Source organism: Pagrus pagrus, assembly GCF_965226575.1.
Source record: "Pagrus pagrus genome assembly, chromosome: 21".
NCBI classification, from domain to species: Eukaryota; Metazoa; Chordata; class Actinopteri; order Spariformes; family Sparidae; genus Pagrus; species Pagrus pagrus.
Window position 1 is genome coordinate 25,570,147 of NC_140208.1, and position 16,651 is coordinate 25,586,797.

At 41.4% G+C, this 16,651-nt stretch overlaps 1 protein-coding gene across 7 annotated transcripts in view; it reads right to left on the minus strand.

The window, feature by feature from the left end:
• Window positions 1-457: 457 nt before the first annotated feature.
• LOC311250136 (rho GTPase-activating protein 23-like) overlaps window positions 458-16,651 on the minus strand; it is an 83,041-nt gene continuing 66,847 nt past the window's right edge. For 5 of the 7 annotated variants that reach the window (XM_084341703.1, XM_084341700.1, XM_084341704.1 and 2 more), the window contains exons 7-24: window positions 14,886-16,338; window positions 12,270-12,434; window positions 11,274-11,382; window positions 10,261-10,300; window positions 10,000-10,137; window positions 9,035-9,343; window positions 8,855-8,916; window positions 8,644-8,750; window positions 7,525-7,637; window positions 6,798-6,950; window positions 6,551-6,629; window positions 6,279-6,352; window positions 6,073-6,162; window positions 5,100-5,225; window positions 4,939-4,983; window positions 4,617-4,710; window positions 3,741-3,772; window positions 458-3,632 (exon numbers count right to left, since the gene is read on the minus strand). In XM_084341703.1, coding sequence (XP_084197829.1) covers window positions 2,634-3,632; window positions 3,741-3,772; window positions 4,617-4,710; window positions 4,939-4,983; window positions 5,100-5,225; window positions 6,073-6,162; window positions 6,279-6,352; window positions 6,551-6,629; window positions 6,798-6,950; window positions 7,525-7,637; window positions 8,644-8,750; window positions 8,855-8,916; window positions 9,035-9,343; window positions 10,000-10,137; window positions 10,261-10,300; window positions 11,274-11,382; window positions 12,270-12,434; window positions 14,886-16,338 — 4,188 coding nt within the window. In that variant the 3' untranslated portion in view covers window positions 458-2,633. Of the gene's footprint in view, window positions 3,633-3,740; window positions 3,773-4,147; window positions 4,173-4,616; window positions 4,711-4,938; window positions 4,984-5,099; window positions 5,226-6,072; window positions 6,163-6,278; window positions 6,353-6,550; window positions 6,630-6,797; window positions 6,951-7,524; window positions 7,638-8,643; window positions 8,751-8,854; window positions 8,917-9,034; window positions 9,344-9,999; window positions 10,138-10,260; window positions 10,301-11,273; window positions 11,383-12,269; window positions 12,435-14,885; window positions 16,339-16,651 lie in introns of all 7 variants that reach the window. The other 2 variants (XM_084341705.1, XM_084341701.1) reach the window with 2 other exon arrangements.

Here is a 16,651-nt window from a genome sequence, read left to right on the forward strand (position 1 = left end):
TCTAATTCCATTATACTGGAGAGAAGGCACACATCTCACACCAAAACAACCTACATAGATAAATGGGACTACAGGTACGAGGAAAAATATAGATTTTTGATTTTGAGGTGAACTGTCCCTTTAAAGCTAATGGAGCTAATGTTTGTCCTAAGATTTGTGTCGGCAGTTGGAGGTAAATATGAGTTAGTCAGGAGGCTGATGGATCGCAGTGGTGACCTGTTGCAGATTAAGCTGTGTCATGATATCAGAATCTAAGATGGCAGGTAGAGGAACATTATTCAGAATATGCTTCACCTGTTCAGTCTTAATACAGCTGGCTTTACACACTGCTATCAAACTGAGGGTCCCAGTCTCTCCCTACATTCAGCTTAGAATGATTATTGCAACACCATGAAAGGTATATTCACATTTAAATTCACTAAATGCTGATATTTGAAACAAGCAAAAAAACACAACCCAATTTCCAAAACAAATAATTTAATATATTATGTATAATATTTATATACACGGGTTAACTTAACAAGGCTTTGTACAACTGTTACAAAATTGGTCCACGCACAGTCACCCACGTACATAAAGTACATGCACAAGGGCACAGACAGAGAGAAGGACAGACTGAGTCTAGATATGATTAAGACAAACATGGAGTCTGGTTGGACGACAGTGGTTGGCAGTACAGTTTGGGTCAGCTCCATTTTGTTTCTTTTCAGACTCGTCTTAACAAAACTAAAGTTCAGAGAAGGGAGCAAAAATATTGAAAATGTGAAAAGGAAAAATGCAAAAATATCACTCAGGTAAGACTGTTTTTTGATTTAAGGAGATTATTCACTCACTTTCAACTGTATGACAATACTCTTAGTAACACTGATATAAAGTAGAAACTGAAGCCTCACTGTTTCACTAAGTGCTCAGGTTTTCTTAGGTTCTCCATTGGCTCCACACTGCTGATATTGTACAATTACCCAAATAGAAAAAAAAAATTAAAATTTTGGCATGACTTCACATAGCTGCCGTTAACACTTTGCTCTTCTGACAAAACTGTTCTTTAAAAACTCTGGCCCTCCTTCCCAAACATCCTCACACACTCACACACTCACTCTCTCACACACACATGCACACAGGGAAGCATGATAGGCTTGTGTTGAACACTTAGGGTTTGCATATTTTAATATGTCACTGACCCCATGCATGCACTTTTTTAGTCCATGGAAGCTTTGGCATAATGCCCAAGTGACATCATCCAGAGAGAGACTAGGATGTTTTGCTCCCATGGATCTTTGAAGTTCCCTGTAGATCCACAGGAGGCTTTGGAAGAACTTGTAAAGGGCTGAGAAGTAAACTGAAGTGCGTTTTTTTCTGAATAAGTGTACTGTGCTGTACTCAGGCTGACAGGAAAGTGTGCATATGTAATATTTGCCCACATGGGCCAAAGACATCATTGGTGAGAACCAGTGGGGGAAGACACAGCATATGTACAGCACAGTCAGTTTGTAATGAAATGCCTCCAATGACTGCTGAAATCTTTGCTGGTGAGGGTTCGTTCAGCTGGGCTCTGGAGCTGAGTTTCAAATGTCTTATATGGCTTTCTCTCATTTTTTACCTTTTTTTAATTTTTACTTATTTGTTATCATCGTTCATCAATCTAAATTTACAATTGAAGGGTTTCATTCCAAAACATGTAGGAACTGAAAACTCCTTACTCTGGCACCACTGAGTGGTCGTATTAACAACAACACAGTAAAAGCTTGCTTGTTTTAATTATCAACAAACCAAACCTTAATCAGAATAATTAGAAAGCTGCTATAATCACATGGTCACTTTAAATGTTGTTCATTGAGGTTCAAGGTTTTCTTGTGATTTTATAGCGATAACTTCCAGGAAACATATGATTCCCTAGAGTTCTCACCATAAAACTGAATGAAATTGGTTAGCATGCTAAACTTCAGTAGTTACCTCTGGAACACAGTACACAGATGCCAACACTGTTTCTTCACACTCTGATGAATATGTTAGTTCCTTTTTTTTTTTTAAACTAAAATACTGGCAATAGCTTACAAACCATCCCATTAAAGAACCGACACCAAAGTTCTTCACATTAAGTTGTCATGTTCAATGCTCCACCTTTTGAACACTGCTCTCTACTGAATTGTTTGATATGGAGGTCTGCATGTTGGATTGCAACATTTAAAAAACTGAGCTGTAAATTGCTAGTATGGAAAGTTATTGAATGAAACCACAGGTGAGAAGCATATTTCAGGGAAAAACCAGGATCCCAATTACCCTGTGCAACATTTGCACATTATATGAGGGCATAGATAATTACATCAAGTTATTTTGTAAGTAAGGTAGTAAAGATGAATAGTTAAAAAAGCAGTCCAATAGTAGAATGTTATGAGTTTTGAGAGCTAGTTTCCCCTTTTTTAAAATGGCGGTTATCTCATTTTGGAATGAAACTCTACAACTGCGCACAATTTTAAAGAATTCATTTACCATGAGATCACCTCTCCAACTTAAGATCTCTAAAGCAACATGACGGACACTTGGTTTCAGAAGCAGTGAAATGGGTGATCCAGTGTTTGTGAGTAGGGCAAGTACTTCGTACTGCATTAGTAGATGAAACAGAAACAGTCAGGTTAAACTACAACCGTGTGTCGACGCCAAGCTTTTGTCTTGTCCGGCGGGCTGAGGGCTGATCTCCTCAGTGCCACAGTCGAAGATCCTGGAGAGCTTTGATCTATCCATCCTGCAGAAGATGAGGAGAGAGGAAGAGCCTCCTGGGCAAGATGAGGGAGAGGATCTATTTGTTGAATTGCCCTCGGACCAACAATTGATCCCTGAGGAACCCCAACACATCCATGCTGACCAGGTGCTCTCTCAATGACTTGGATCACCTCCACCCTCTCTGCTCCCCATCCTCCGACTCTGTCCTCACTCCTGCCCAGCTCAAGGTCCAGATTCATGGACATAGCCCTTGTCCTCCCACCTCTGGTCTTCCTGTAGCGGACTGGCACTGACTGGTTCCAGTCTGGCTGCTGGGTTCCATGAAAGCCGGAAGCCTGGTGGACGCTGGGAGGCCTGGTGGGGCAGATCCAGAAAGGGACTGTGGGACGTCCTCTGGCCAGATTGTGAGGCTTCAAATGGGAAGGAGGATTAGTCACAGTTATGGGTCCTGGGTATGTAGCATGGTGTGAGCAGAGGACACTGTTTGGACGAAGTTGCGGTGCATTTCCCGGCAAGGTCGTTCTTTGCCTGCTCTCCAATTTTTTTGTGCCATTGTCTGTTCTGTTCCCCAGATCCTTCTCAGCCTCTTTTTCTCCCACCATTGACTCTTTTCCCTCTGTGGTCTCTCTAGCTTTCAATCGATTTTCCTTTTCATCCCTTTTTTCTTTTTTAGGAATCGTATGCTCTTCCTTGATGGCCTCTTCCTCTCCTTTATCCTCTTCCTCCTCGCCTTCACGTCCTTCTCCCCTGCAGTTGCTGGCTTTGACTGGCTCATGCTCGGAGTCCTCGTCACCGCTGCTGCCCTGCAGGTGGGCACTGAGGCATTTTTTACGTTTGCGGGTCACAGCAGAGAAAATGGACATGGGCAAGAAGTCCCGGGCATTCAGGTCTTTCTTGGAGCCTAAAGACAGCTGAAAGGTTCAAATTTCTGTCAAATATTGGTCACTCCATATTCATATTCTAGAATTCATGATTGTATTTTCAGGAATTGAAGTACAAGAAAGAGATGTATTACTTACCTTTGACTTAAGTGAATCGCTGGTGGTGGAATCTATTAGAAAAGAATAAGATGTGGATTACAACATTGTCATCACTAGAGAAGTAGTGGTAGTAGTGTTAGGAATGGTACAAAGGTGTGATATCTGGCTAATCACAGCACACACTACCAGCACTGCAACCTTTCTGGAGAACTCTAGCCATTCTCAGAGGATTCATCTTCAAAATCAGGGTAACAACTGCAGCATTCTCTGCTTTTACTTAAAAGTAGCAAAAATGGCTAGAGTCCACCCCTTAACATCAGCAAGACAGAGGAATGATGGAGTACTGGTGCGAAACCAAGACTGACGGAAAGAAAATGAATGGGTCAATGATGCCACACAATAGTAACACCAAACACAAACACACAAGGAGGAAGACCTGGTCCTACCGAAGAGGCTGATCCACTGTCTCAGCTAGAGAAAAACAGGTCCGGAAAAAAGAGAGAAATTGAGAAAAAGTAGGAAACATCATGAGTATTCACAGGCAGAAACATACCAGCTGGAGAAGTACAGAGGTCAACTAAGATGGAAAGACACTGAGCTGAGTCTCACTTGATGAAGCCAGCATTAGGAAGCATTAGGAGTATAGAATGTGGGGGGAAGAGATCAGACATTAAGGCTTTGATCGGCATTAGTCCAAAAGCTCCTTTCTCTCTCTGTGCTGTATTAAAGACTGTTTCTTGTTGTCCTCTCTGGTTGTGGTAATTTCCAGAAAAAAAAGGAGGAGTGGCAGAAAACACATCACGGAGGTCCCCACAGGAATGAATGGAACCTGACTTTATGTAGATGAAGGTAACATTTCTGAAAATGTTACAGATTAGATTATGACTTCAACATTGGATTATGACTCTTCCTCACCTGATGCCTCTCCTGGCATGCCTGGCCTGCCTATGTTAGATAGCAGATGGTCGATGTTGGGCACAGGCTGCATGTCCTGCTTATCCTCTGGGGCCTATACACAGACATACACACACACACCACACACACACACACACACACACACACACACACACACACACACACACACACACACACACACACACACACACACATTTGCACACATCCAGAAATACACAACCATACCCAAAATAAAAGGGACATCTGAGTATGTAACCATTGCTTTATTCATGACATTCTCAGCTCTTTGCTCTAACAAAGCCACTGCTGTGGTCTAACCTACCTTCTCTTCCTTATCAAACTCTCCATTACTGAAGAACCAGTCGTTCTGTCGAAGTAACAAAACACAGCATCATTGGATGACGTCAAGACAATACACATAACAAACTAAAAAAAAAACAGTGCAGTATTTCTTATATTGGAAAAGCCAGTGTTGGTTCTTACATGCAGGATAAGTGTCTCCACTATTTTGTAGCGATCAGGCATGTGGGTGACCATATCGGTCATATTGTCCTCCGATGTCCTCACCAGAGTGGGACCAAACACCAGAGCCAGGTTTCTCGGCTCCATCTGGAAATAAGATCAAAGTTATGTTCATGTCTGGTTCCATTAATGCCCGCAGTTTGTCCCAACACAAAAACCTACATTAAAAAAAATAATTATGCCTCAAATGTTGATTTGAAGTATTTTTATTACATACACATTTTTCCATCTAATTTTATTAGTTCTATGTAAAGGGTCAAATTTAAGTTTTTTACAGTTTTTCATGTTGAATCGATGTGCCCCAGGGGGCGTTGGAAGCAATACTTTGGAAAAGGGGGACGCTGAGGTATTCTTGAGGGGCATTTGCAAATTTACGTTAGCGTTGAGACTTACATCTACTTGTGAGAAAGTGGTCTGCAACATTTATAATACATACCAGTTTACACCAAAACGACGAGACGAGACAGTGTATCGTTTCATAGAAAACAACTCTTTACTTCAGTGCTTCTGTAAGATTTCTGCAGAGCAGCTTCATGCTGCTTTGACAGGAACAGGATGTCAATATCATCTATAAAATTTTATCAACATGGCTTTTACCCTGTTAACTCGTCATTTGTATTCACCATGGAGGACATAAAGTTCTTCTTCCTCTTGTAAGCATTAATTTCTCCTGGTGATACACTGTAAACGCCATATTATCAGCGTGGTTACAAATGAACAAGTGCAATATTTCAATGTCAGACTTCCCATGAAAGCAATTTAGTGTCTAGCATCCAGAAACACCCGATGGCCCAAAAAAGTTTGAGAAGCACTTCTTTTGCACTGAACTCATGTAATACAAATAGATGGAAAATTTGGATTAAAATCCTTAAGTCATTGTTTAGGCATTTTTTTCTTTTTGAGTCTAACTGCTAATATGAGGGCATTAGGTTACCTTATTCTTTTCACAGTTATCTGCCACCCTCTTAAGGTGGCCCACCAGGAACTTAAGGGTGTGATAATAGTGATCTGGGAGGTCGTGGATCTGAACAAGAAGTATGGGGAACAAGGAATGAGTGAAGAAAATAAAAAGGTGTATTGAATGTTAAAATATGACAAAGATACTCATCGCTCTATAATCTGCTGTCCTTTGACACATACCAGTTTCTTCATGGTCTTCAGTCTGTCCTCTGCATCTTCTATCCGGTTGGCATCAATGAAATCATTGTATTTGTCTGTAATCACAATGAAATGAAATATTTCAGTATGGTCATTTCCACATGCTAACAACAGGCGGAAAAAGAAATGTTGAAAAAAAAATTTTTTATTTCTATCCAAATTGTCCAGTGGCAGCCCTTTTCTTCATATCATGCACTGCACATATCCATTATGATTCATGCCTCACTTGACAATAAACAAATGAATGGACGCACCATCAGTAAACAGCGGCTCAGGCAGCTTTCGGAAGAAGGATTTGAGCAGGCTGCTGATTACATTCAGGTCCTGCCATCTCTGTGGAGACACAAAAGGTGAGGGTTCACTGTTTCTACAGCAGCGCTATAAAAATAACACTTCCAATCTAACAAAATCATTTTGAGTGTAGAGCACTTATTTATGACTCCAGCTAAGACTTTTATTCCAAAAAATCTTTGAAAAAAAGATTCTGTGTCTCCTGCACACCTCCTCAGCAGTGTTGATGTCCATGCCCTTGTTGAGATGCTCCTGCAGGTTGGACACCATGGCATTGTTCCCCGGCACCCGGTAGATACCTGTGTATTCCAAACCTGTCGCCTCCACCACTCCACAGCACATCTCCACAATCAGAGGGACAAACTGTTAAGAGATGGAGAGATTGAGAGTGGCGTACAAAAAGGAAGATAAATTGATGGAAATCAGGAAGAAGGAAATAAGTGTCGTGAAAAAGAAGGGGGGAGGGATGGTGGAGATGGTTGGAGAAAGATGGAGGGATGAAGCAACGAATAAAGGGGAAGACCCAACAAAAGAGATGTGTTGTGGTGTTTTAGAAGGACAGAAAATTAAACAGGTAAAAATATAGTAGTACATGACTTTGTTTGGTGACAGCTAGCTACACCCTATTAATGCTTTTTCATCACCTGTAAAATTACTTCAAGAAGGAGAACCCAGCTTGTCTGTATGTCACGAATGAATAGCCAAAATAATAATATTAATTAACCCAGAAAAGCATGGAATGTATCTAGTTTATGTAAATGCAATATAAACTGCAAAATAAAAAAAAAGACAATTTCGATCTCTATTCCACTTCAGCTATGTGAACTAATGTTATCATTTTGTCTACAGGTGACTTGAGTTCTTTGTACAGAAGTAGAATTCATGTTATTTTTATGCTCTGAATCATGTTGTTTGTCGTGAAACACTGAAGGCTTACTTTATGGTTGACAGCTGGCTGACAGTCCTCTAGTCGTACACCAAAAGCCTTCGGACTGCCTGTCTTCTTGGCCTTCTTCATGATGTTGATGCCCCAAAGCGCCTTGTTGTCATCTGAATGCACACACATGGACACACATGGACACATATTTACATTTGATACTCATATCCACACGTGGAAAAAAAACTTCGTATTGACAGAGAAAATTGACAGTTTAACATCACCATCTTGCCACCATCAGATATTTAATAATGGGCTAAAAATCTACAGCAGCTCTAGATGGCAACTAAATCAAACACAGGTGGTGAGGAGTTTTGGTTTTGCTCAACAAAAGTGTGTAAGACTATTTCTATTGTCTATCACTGGCATCTAAATAGCCTTATTTAAGACAAAGTCATTGTTCATTGTTCATCAGGCAGAAGCTATAGTTTAGATGTGACCTATATTTTCCTCTTTTTCACTTTGCTCTGAGTAAACTTATGGTACAAAATATGACATTATGACACATTCTTATCATAATCTTATTATTAATATTATTATTAAAAAGTCACACAGAAACAGGCAAATGAGAAAATGCTTTGGAGGAAAAAAGACCTTTTCAGGTCATTAGCTTCCACTCTTAAATAAATGGTCATATACCATAAAGATATATTTTATCAAAATACTATTCAAATATTAAATAAAAAAACCTCCTCAAAATACAGTTTTTGGTTATAAGATTGAGTTCTTGAATTATTCCAGTAACTACCTGATAATTAAATATTTATTTATTTTATTGTCCATGTATTACTGTATTTACCATTAAATTCACTATATCAGTTTAGCATGTTAACATATGCTAACATTGAGGCACTGGAGCAATTAGGCTGCACCCCCTGTGGCTCATGAATGCCAGTATATAATTTCATGTCAATCCTTCTAATAGTTGTTGAGATATTTCAGTCTGGACTGAAGTAATGTACAGACCAACAGACATTCCCATCCTTACAACTGCAGTGCTAGCATGGCTCAAAGGTCAAATAATGCAACAGAACACCAATATTACTGTGGTTACTCCGGCAGCAGTTGACATTTTGTTGTATATCGATGAGCACAGAGCAGAGTCATGTTTGTACACACCCGTTCTGGAAGCTCGGTTCACTGAGGTGTTGTCAGTCTTAGCCAGGAGGAAGGGAGGCATCATACGATGAGCTCGAGGAGAAGTGTCCGGCTTATTACCTGTCAGGCTGCACAAAGTGAGAGAAACACAGATAGTTGAAAATTACATATGTTTTTAAAAAAGGGGTAAGGGACGGTTGTTATTAAGAGAAAAATAATCCACTGTGCTGACCTGTGTTTTCTGTAGTCATTCAGCTTCTTGTTGATGAGAGCTTGTCTTGAGAAACCAATCTCCTAGAGAAAATGGAGAATAGAAATTAGATTGGTGTGTGTGTGTGTGTGTGTGTGTGTGTGTGTGTGTGTGTGTGTGTTTGTGCTAATTGTATTAAATAAACTGGTATGAAGATCTAACCTCGTTGTCTGTCTTGCTGTTCTCCCTGATGACCCTGATCCAGGCCAGCATGTCGTCCCTGTCCTCGGCCTGCAGCAGGTACTCACAGAAGTCCTGTGTGGTCAGCCTCAGGGTGTGCTTACGCTTGGTTTCACTGTAGGCAATGTCGATCAGGCAGCCACGGATGCTGATTGGAGGATGTTCGTCCTGGCTGGGCCCCGCCCCAGCCCCGTGAAGGACGGCTTCTCTCTTGTCCTTGTAGAGGAAAAGTGAATGGGACCGGAGCACAGAGAAGACACGCTTCCATGGTCGCATGCCACCACCGACTTTCTACAGTCAGGAAAAACAGAAGCAAGAACAAAACCTTGAAAAGAAAACATTACTCACAGTTCACCAACCATAATTAGCTATGACAGGCTTACTACTGGAACACATAACCAGATGTTACGATATCAGAGTTTAAGGTCACATTAGCCTGGTCTTTCATGGATCTGATAACTTAAGCCAAACTAAGTTATTACATTATAGCTAGAAAGAAAAAAGTCTGAGGTTGACTGTCTCCTTTCGTAGTGCAGATGCTTTGCTCAAGGCTTTCTGCTCTGCTTACTTTCTTTTGCTGATAGTCAGTTTTTTTGCTGACTGTCTTTTTTTTTCTGCTAGAAATTATGGACAGGGGCTCCTTCTGTAATTACTCGTAAATCACCGTGACTTGAAAGACACAGCAGACTAACCATTTTTCTAATTCAGCCAGCAAAACAGTTGCTTAGTAGAAATGAGAATCCTGCTTTTGTCTACTTCCATCTAAAGTCAGGGACACATTGTTCAACAAATTACCACGTTTTTCAAGTGGTAAATCTGCCACTGTTGTGAATAGTAAAATGCATGCATTGAAATGTGTAGTAAAAACAACTGAGGCACTCAGTAAGGGCGGTGTGAATTAAGGAGAGGTCAGTGAGCTTGCAGTGTGTACGAGCAGTGTGTTGTACCTTTCCCTTCTCTGTGAGGATCTGTTTGTAGTGCAGCCAACCTTCCTTACGAACATCACTGAAGGTGATGGTTCCCAGTTCAGAGGTGGAGTGGCGCTTGGACCGGGCCTCCTCCTGGGCTCGGAGGCTCTCTAGAGACTAAAACACAATATAACAATAGTATGGGTTACACATTAGAAAGTGTTTACGTTGACGATGGAATATGAATATTAATATGAATGTGACTCAAATCTAGTGATAACAACTGTGTGGAGGACTCACCCCATCAGTGAAAAAACTCTTGACCCTTTTTGGTAGCTTGCTGGAAAACAGAAATTAAAAGAAGATGTTAAGAAGCAGCACACCTAGAGAGTCCAGACCAGGGGTACCCAAAATTTGTGAGAAAGTGAGAAAAAAGTGAGGTCTCTCCTGTGTTTATGACTTAAAAAATCTATGATTTTTTTTTGCCAGGTTAATCTTTGTGCCTTAAATTTTTTTTCAGTTGCCCCTCAGGGCTTACGTAGGATCCCAAGTTCCCTGAATTAATTGACTTTCTGCACAAAGTGTCACTCACACCATGCTCAGGCTATAATGGAAAATTAATAATTAGATATCCTACATATTTACAGAGCATTTTAAAAGTTAAACAGCATTAACAGCAATTCAAATTATAATTGTTAGCTAGAAATATCTGGCAGGCCAACTCAAGCCTCATGGTGGGCCAACTTTGGCCCGGGGCCCCACTTTGGGCATCCCCGGTCTAGAGAGTGTATGTGTAGACAGTGGTTTGACATCACTGGTGGTAAATAGCTTGAGGAGAGAAATGCATACTATAAAGTGAATCTAGGTTATAATAACTAACATCAAAAAATCAAAACCAAAAGTTGACTAGAGATTGCAATGATAGCATTGCTATTATTAACTACTCAAAAACTATAATATGCAGCTTTTTTAAATGAAATGAGAATAACTCAATAGTGCATATCATACAGTACGCTGTGTTACCACCCCAAGTACTTATTGTCCCAGGAGCTACTTTTTAAGGAATTACAGGTTCCTTCATATTAGTCACATTAGTCCGAGTACTCAGTAATGTTCCAAGCCTCAAGCCTCATTCCCAAAGTTGGATTATTGGGAAGTACTACCCCTGAGGCAGGGACTTTCTGGAGGGAAATAATGGAAAATAATCTTCTTGGAACTTAATTTAGACTTACCAGACAAACTAATTCCTGGGACTAAATAGACCCATTTTAGATAAGTGTAGAATACAGCTTTTAACTGAGTTCCTGACTTACGAAAAGACACGTCCTTCTTCCCTGAAGGTATTGAGACCCTCGTCACAGGACTTGGATCTCTCTGTGGTGATGGCCAGCAGGTAAGAGGAGCGACGACCTTTAATACTGCCTGAAGAGAGAAAAGGCAAGTGAGAGAGGAAAAGAGGAAGCGGAGAAGGACAAAGAGTGTAAAAACATGCAATGTAAGGTAGTGACAAGTGAAATAAGATGATGAGTGACTGAAGTGATTTTGCTGTTTCACACTGTGAGTGATTAATATGACAATAGTCAGGTGGATGGATTAATGGGTTAAACTCACAGTTCATACTGCCTATTAAAGGAATACTTCGACATTGTGGTTTTTTGTTTCCAGTTTTGGACATTTAGCCTACACAGCTAACACATGCAGTGTTAGCTGTGTCCCTTTGTTATTACATGTCTCAAAATTAGATGTTCTTTGCTAAAGTAGGTTTGCTAAAGTCACTATGAGAAGATTTTTTATGATAAAAGCATTTTTCTAAATAATAATAATAACAACAAGACAACTATGTAATTTCATTTTAGGACCACTATGGTTGTTTTGTTCCCAACTGCAACAGCATTCTGAATTTGTTCCAACTCAAACTGATGAAAAAAACATCACTACAGTACTAGTAGTCTGAAGTTGAAGTATTTAAAACTTTAAAAGTTAGGATCATAGTAAAAGAAATTGTTCAACAGAAATGTAAGCCCAAGTCAGAAATGAGTGCTTCCTTATTGAATATTGAGTTCTAGGGTATTTTTACACATAAATTGGAGGGAATTCCTCAGCTGTATGTCACTGTACTCCTTTAAGACGAGTCTGAGGCTAATGCTAGACAAATACATCAGTGAGCCAAAATAAAGGCATTCCATTTTGCTTCAAAAGCACTGGCAGTGGTGTTTGGCAATGTCAGCTCTAACATACTGGAAGATATACTGTATATTGGTCTAGCAACTCAGTAATGCCTTTCAGTATCTAAAGTGGGTGAGACTCACTGCAGTCCTGAGAACGAAGTCGGACAAAGGGGGAGATGGAGGACAGGGTGGGGGAGACAGAGGTGGAAGTGAGGGTGGCCATAGTGGAGGCCTGGGAACTGGACACCACAGAGCAGGCTGGTACATAGCAGGCCTGTAGGTCAGTACTAGGACTGGTGGGTTCATCTGTAAGGTCGCCATCACAGGTGAGCAACAAGGGATGAGACATGATTAAAAACAATGACATGACAAGACATGCTCAGAGCTTCCTCAGGTGGTGTTTAGGTTGTTAGAACATCTCTTTGAGGAGGACCTACTCTGGGGGCAGAAATAACCTGTGATGGAGACCTATCTGACAAACCTAAATAGCAACTGCAAGAACTCATTCTAAAACGCATGTAATTGCAGTCACTCTAGCCACAAGTAGTGATTATAGGATGAGCAACCTGAATTTCACTACATTTACCAATAATCTCTGTAGTAAGTCTAAAGACACAATTATTAAGCCACCATTAGGTGTTTTTTGACATTTGTGACATGCTAAAACATAGTGTACTGATATGTTCATGTCATATTACAGTATATAGAAGGTAATAACAAGAAGCCATGTGGAAAGTCTGTTTATGTCAGTTTCCTACTGCACCTGTTCTGAGTCACTGAGAATTTCTGAAAGCTATATATCTCTAATTTAGTGAAAATAACCAGAGAAGCGTCCCTAAATAGGTGGGAACAGCTAAAACAGTTCTGTTTTCTGTTTTATTTTGGTGTCTAACTCTCCTTTCATTTCAGATCCAATTCCTGCCCTTGTGTGTTTCCCACCGTTGTGATTGTCTGCCCCTCCCTGATGTCTTTCACCTGAGTACAATTATCCCTACCTCCCTTGTGTATTTAGTCTGTGTGCTCTCTGCTGTCTCTGCCAGTTTGTCTTCCCCTTTGTAGCAGCATTTTCTCTCGTGTATTAGCCTCCTAGTGTTTTTGACCCTGTTTTTGGACTTTACTTTGTGTGTTTTGTTTGTCCTCACTTATTGATTTCCTGTGTACCTGACCTGTCTTCAGTAAAGAATGTGTCTGAGAGTCATGCATTTGGGTCTACTCCTGATGTGTCTGAAATCATGTCAGTTTCACATGTTATCAAATCTGTATCATCATGTAATCATGTAATGTGATTTTAAAAATAGCCGATGGCCAGCAGTGTGGGTACTGGAATAATACATACAGTTTTCCAAAAGGGGGAATGTGAGGTTTTCTTCCCATTGTGCGAACAATTTTTCACTGTTTAAGTGAAAAAAAAAAAAAGAATAGGGGTTTCACAGAATAATCGACTAGTTAACTATCAAAACCTTAACATGACAAGTGGCATCATAGTGCATCATAGTATTCTAGATTTTTAGATGGTCTTCCAACAACCAAAGTTGGACATACCTTTAGTTGTTGCTCAACATCGACTTGTTTGAACAATAGTTTTCTAGGTTTTTCGGGGCCATGTTAAATAATCAGAAAAGTATTTGAGAATGAAAAACTATTTCACTATGTATTACTACTAGAAAGCAGTTACATTGTTACTGTACTCAAACATCTCCAGCTCAGACATGAATGCAAATGGTTTAGTCCAATCAGATCACAGCTCATTTGTAAACAACCTCGCAGAGCCAATTAAGGACTGGTTGGATTTGAGACATTTTTGCTGAGAACTGATCATTGTTATTGGTTGAAAAAATATGATATCTCAACTAGTCGACAACTGCAGCAGCGAAGCCCCTGTGTGTACTGAAATGAGACAGGATGTGTTTGGTTGCTTATGAGTTTAACTTCCCATTTGTTAGAGTGAGTACAGTTTCTTGCTTTAAAATTTAAAATGAAGGGTAATTATTATTTTTTGCGATTTAGACCCAGATAATTCCGGGCTAGTATCCCATTAATAAGCTAGGCCAGTATCAGCTAGACTGCATATTTTTTAGTTTGTAACAATAATGGCAGGCCTAAACAGTTCTCCTCTCATACTCCTTACATTTTTCACCAAGTTTCAGTCGACAGTTATGTTAGTATTTGGCCTGTTATCTGAACCTGTAAGATTATTTCTGACTCCAGAGCATTCCTTTTTGTAAGAAATGTTGCCAGAACTGAATTTCCAGACAGTGTTGCTTATCAACAATATACAGACAATGGACATGGAAAGGGTCAAAACAATACTAGAACATTTAACATTCAGTATTCGTTAAAACTGTTTAAACATATACAGAAAACTAACTGTACTAAGGGTTCAAGCATAATGTTGACATATATGCAGCACACAGACAGGTATAAACACAAAAATGTTGAAAAGGATAGAAACACACACAAAAAAAGGTGGACTACTAAAGCCTTACATAAATTGATTTTGACATAGAAGAGCTCTGTAGCAACAGACAACATATTTGTTCAAAATAATCAAAAATGTGCAAAACTGAAAATGCCATAAAATGTGGTAATTATAAAACTGAGTCAGTGCTGTGTAATCTTATTTTCAGAAAGACATTTTTGAACTTATTGACAAATTGATGTATAATGACATTACTAAAGTTTGTTACAATGTGGACATGATGTAAGATCTTCTGACAGCTGTATTAAGTCAGCTGCTACAGAGAAAAGGTCACTAACCTATAAAGGGAATAGAGGACAGGGAGTTGAATGCATGCTGTGCCAGGCTACCATTAGCCCTGCGGTTGGAGCTTGGCCCCCCAGAGACAGGAGAGGGCGTCCCTGGTGAAGGTGTCAAACCAGGCTCAGGCGACTCCATAGGTGTGGTGTAGTGGGGATGTCGAAGGGCCTGAACAGGGGTTCGGCGTCCAGAGGGTGGCTTCTGCCTCAGAACCACCTCCTGATGCAGGGAGATTGGGGAGATGACCTCCCTGTCGTCAACCAGCGGTGATCTGTCCTCTTCTGACGCAGACAGGGTGGGGGTAGACTTGGGCCTGGGTGCCATCCCTTCCTCGCTGTCCGCAGGGCTGCCTCTGCCACCAGGGCTCCAGTTGAGGTGGGGGCCACTGTAGCTGGGCTCTCTGAAGGAGTGGGCCTGCTGGAGGAGGTGGCCAGCTTTGCGGGAGAAAGAAGGACTGTAGCTTTTGTAGCCCACCAACTCTTCTTCTTTTACTCGCCTTGTTTGGGGTTCAGCTTTCTGCTGACCTGACTGCCTGCCACTAGGAGGCACTGGAGAGGAGGCCGTGATTGGGGATGTCACTGTGGGTCGGTGCTGATGCCCTGCTGAGACTTTCTGATCTTTCAGCTCACTGAACTTTGCTGTTTGGGGGCCTTGTGAAGGCTCATAGCGTGGTGCAACCAGTGCAGTGGCTTGTGCCAGTGTTTCCACAGAACGCCCATAGTTGTGCTCGTACTCAGCGTAGGCTGCCAGCAGGCTCTCTGAGCATGACCTGCTTCCTGGTCCTGATACACCACCCCAGCTCCCTAACCAATAGGAATCATGGGAGGTAGCAGACGCTTGGTGGTGGTATAGGAGAGTTTCTCTTCTGCGATGCTCCATAGAGTTTGCAGAAACAGGTGTAGGTCCGGGGCCAAGTGCCAACCCTAGTCCCAGCTCTGTTAAACGATCCTGAGATATACTGCGGTGGCGGGGGGACATGTGCTCAGCAGCCTCAGCCTGGCTGTAGTACCAGTCCGACAGAGCCTGGTGGCAGAGAGCATCGGCGTGACTGCGGGCAGAGGCCGGCAGGCTGCTCTTCCGTGGCACAGGCAGAGTTGCAGAGGCGATGGCAGCATTGTGGTTAGCAAAGTGAAAGTCCAACGCATTGATGGCTGAAGATGAGCGGCCACGGTACCGCCCCGATGGAACAAAGTGGCCACTGGAATCCTCAGGACCCCCGGGCCAGCCGGAGGTGGTGGTAGAAGCAGCAGGGGGGCGGTTGTCCAGTGGAGAGGTGGTGAGGGCGGGTCGGCACTGCCAGTTGTCCAGGGGACTTTGGAGGTTGTGGCTGGGCTGTGGGGTGGTGGAGCTGGGCTTGGTGGAAGGGTAACAGAGAGGCGGAGGCTGTGGAAGGTTCTGTGCCCCGCCTGAATATGGCTCATTGCCTTTCAGATAGGCATCCTGGGAGTACGCCTGAGGACAAAAGGAGTTAGGACACAATGTAAAATATGACAGAGAGATTAAAGAACAAAGATGGAGGGAACAGCTAGAGGGCAGAGTGGGCAGATCCAACATGCACCATGCAGTAAAATTTCTTTCTTTGGTTTAGAAAAGCTAAATTCTTATTTTACAACCAACACTTGCAACTTTATTTCATTTAGTAAATCTGCACCAATTTATTGCTGCTGTATTCCTTGCCTATTTTACTTTATTTCATTATATTCTACTCAGTCATAACTGATTTTATCTTTCACTCCATTGCATTTCAAAATGTTAACACAATAAC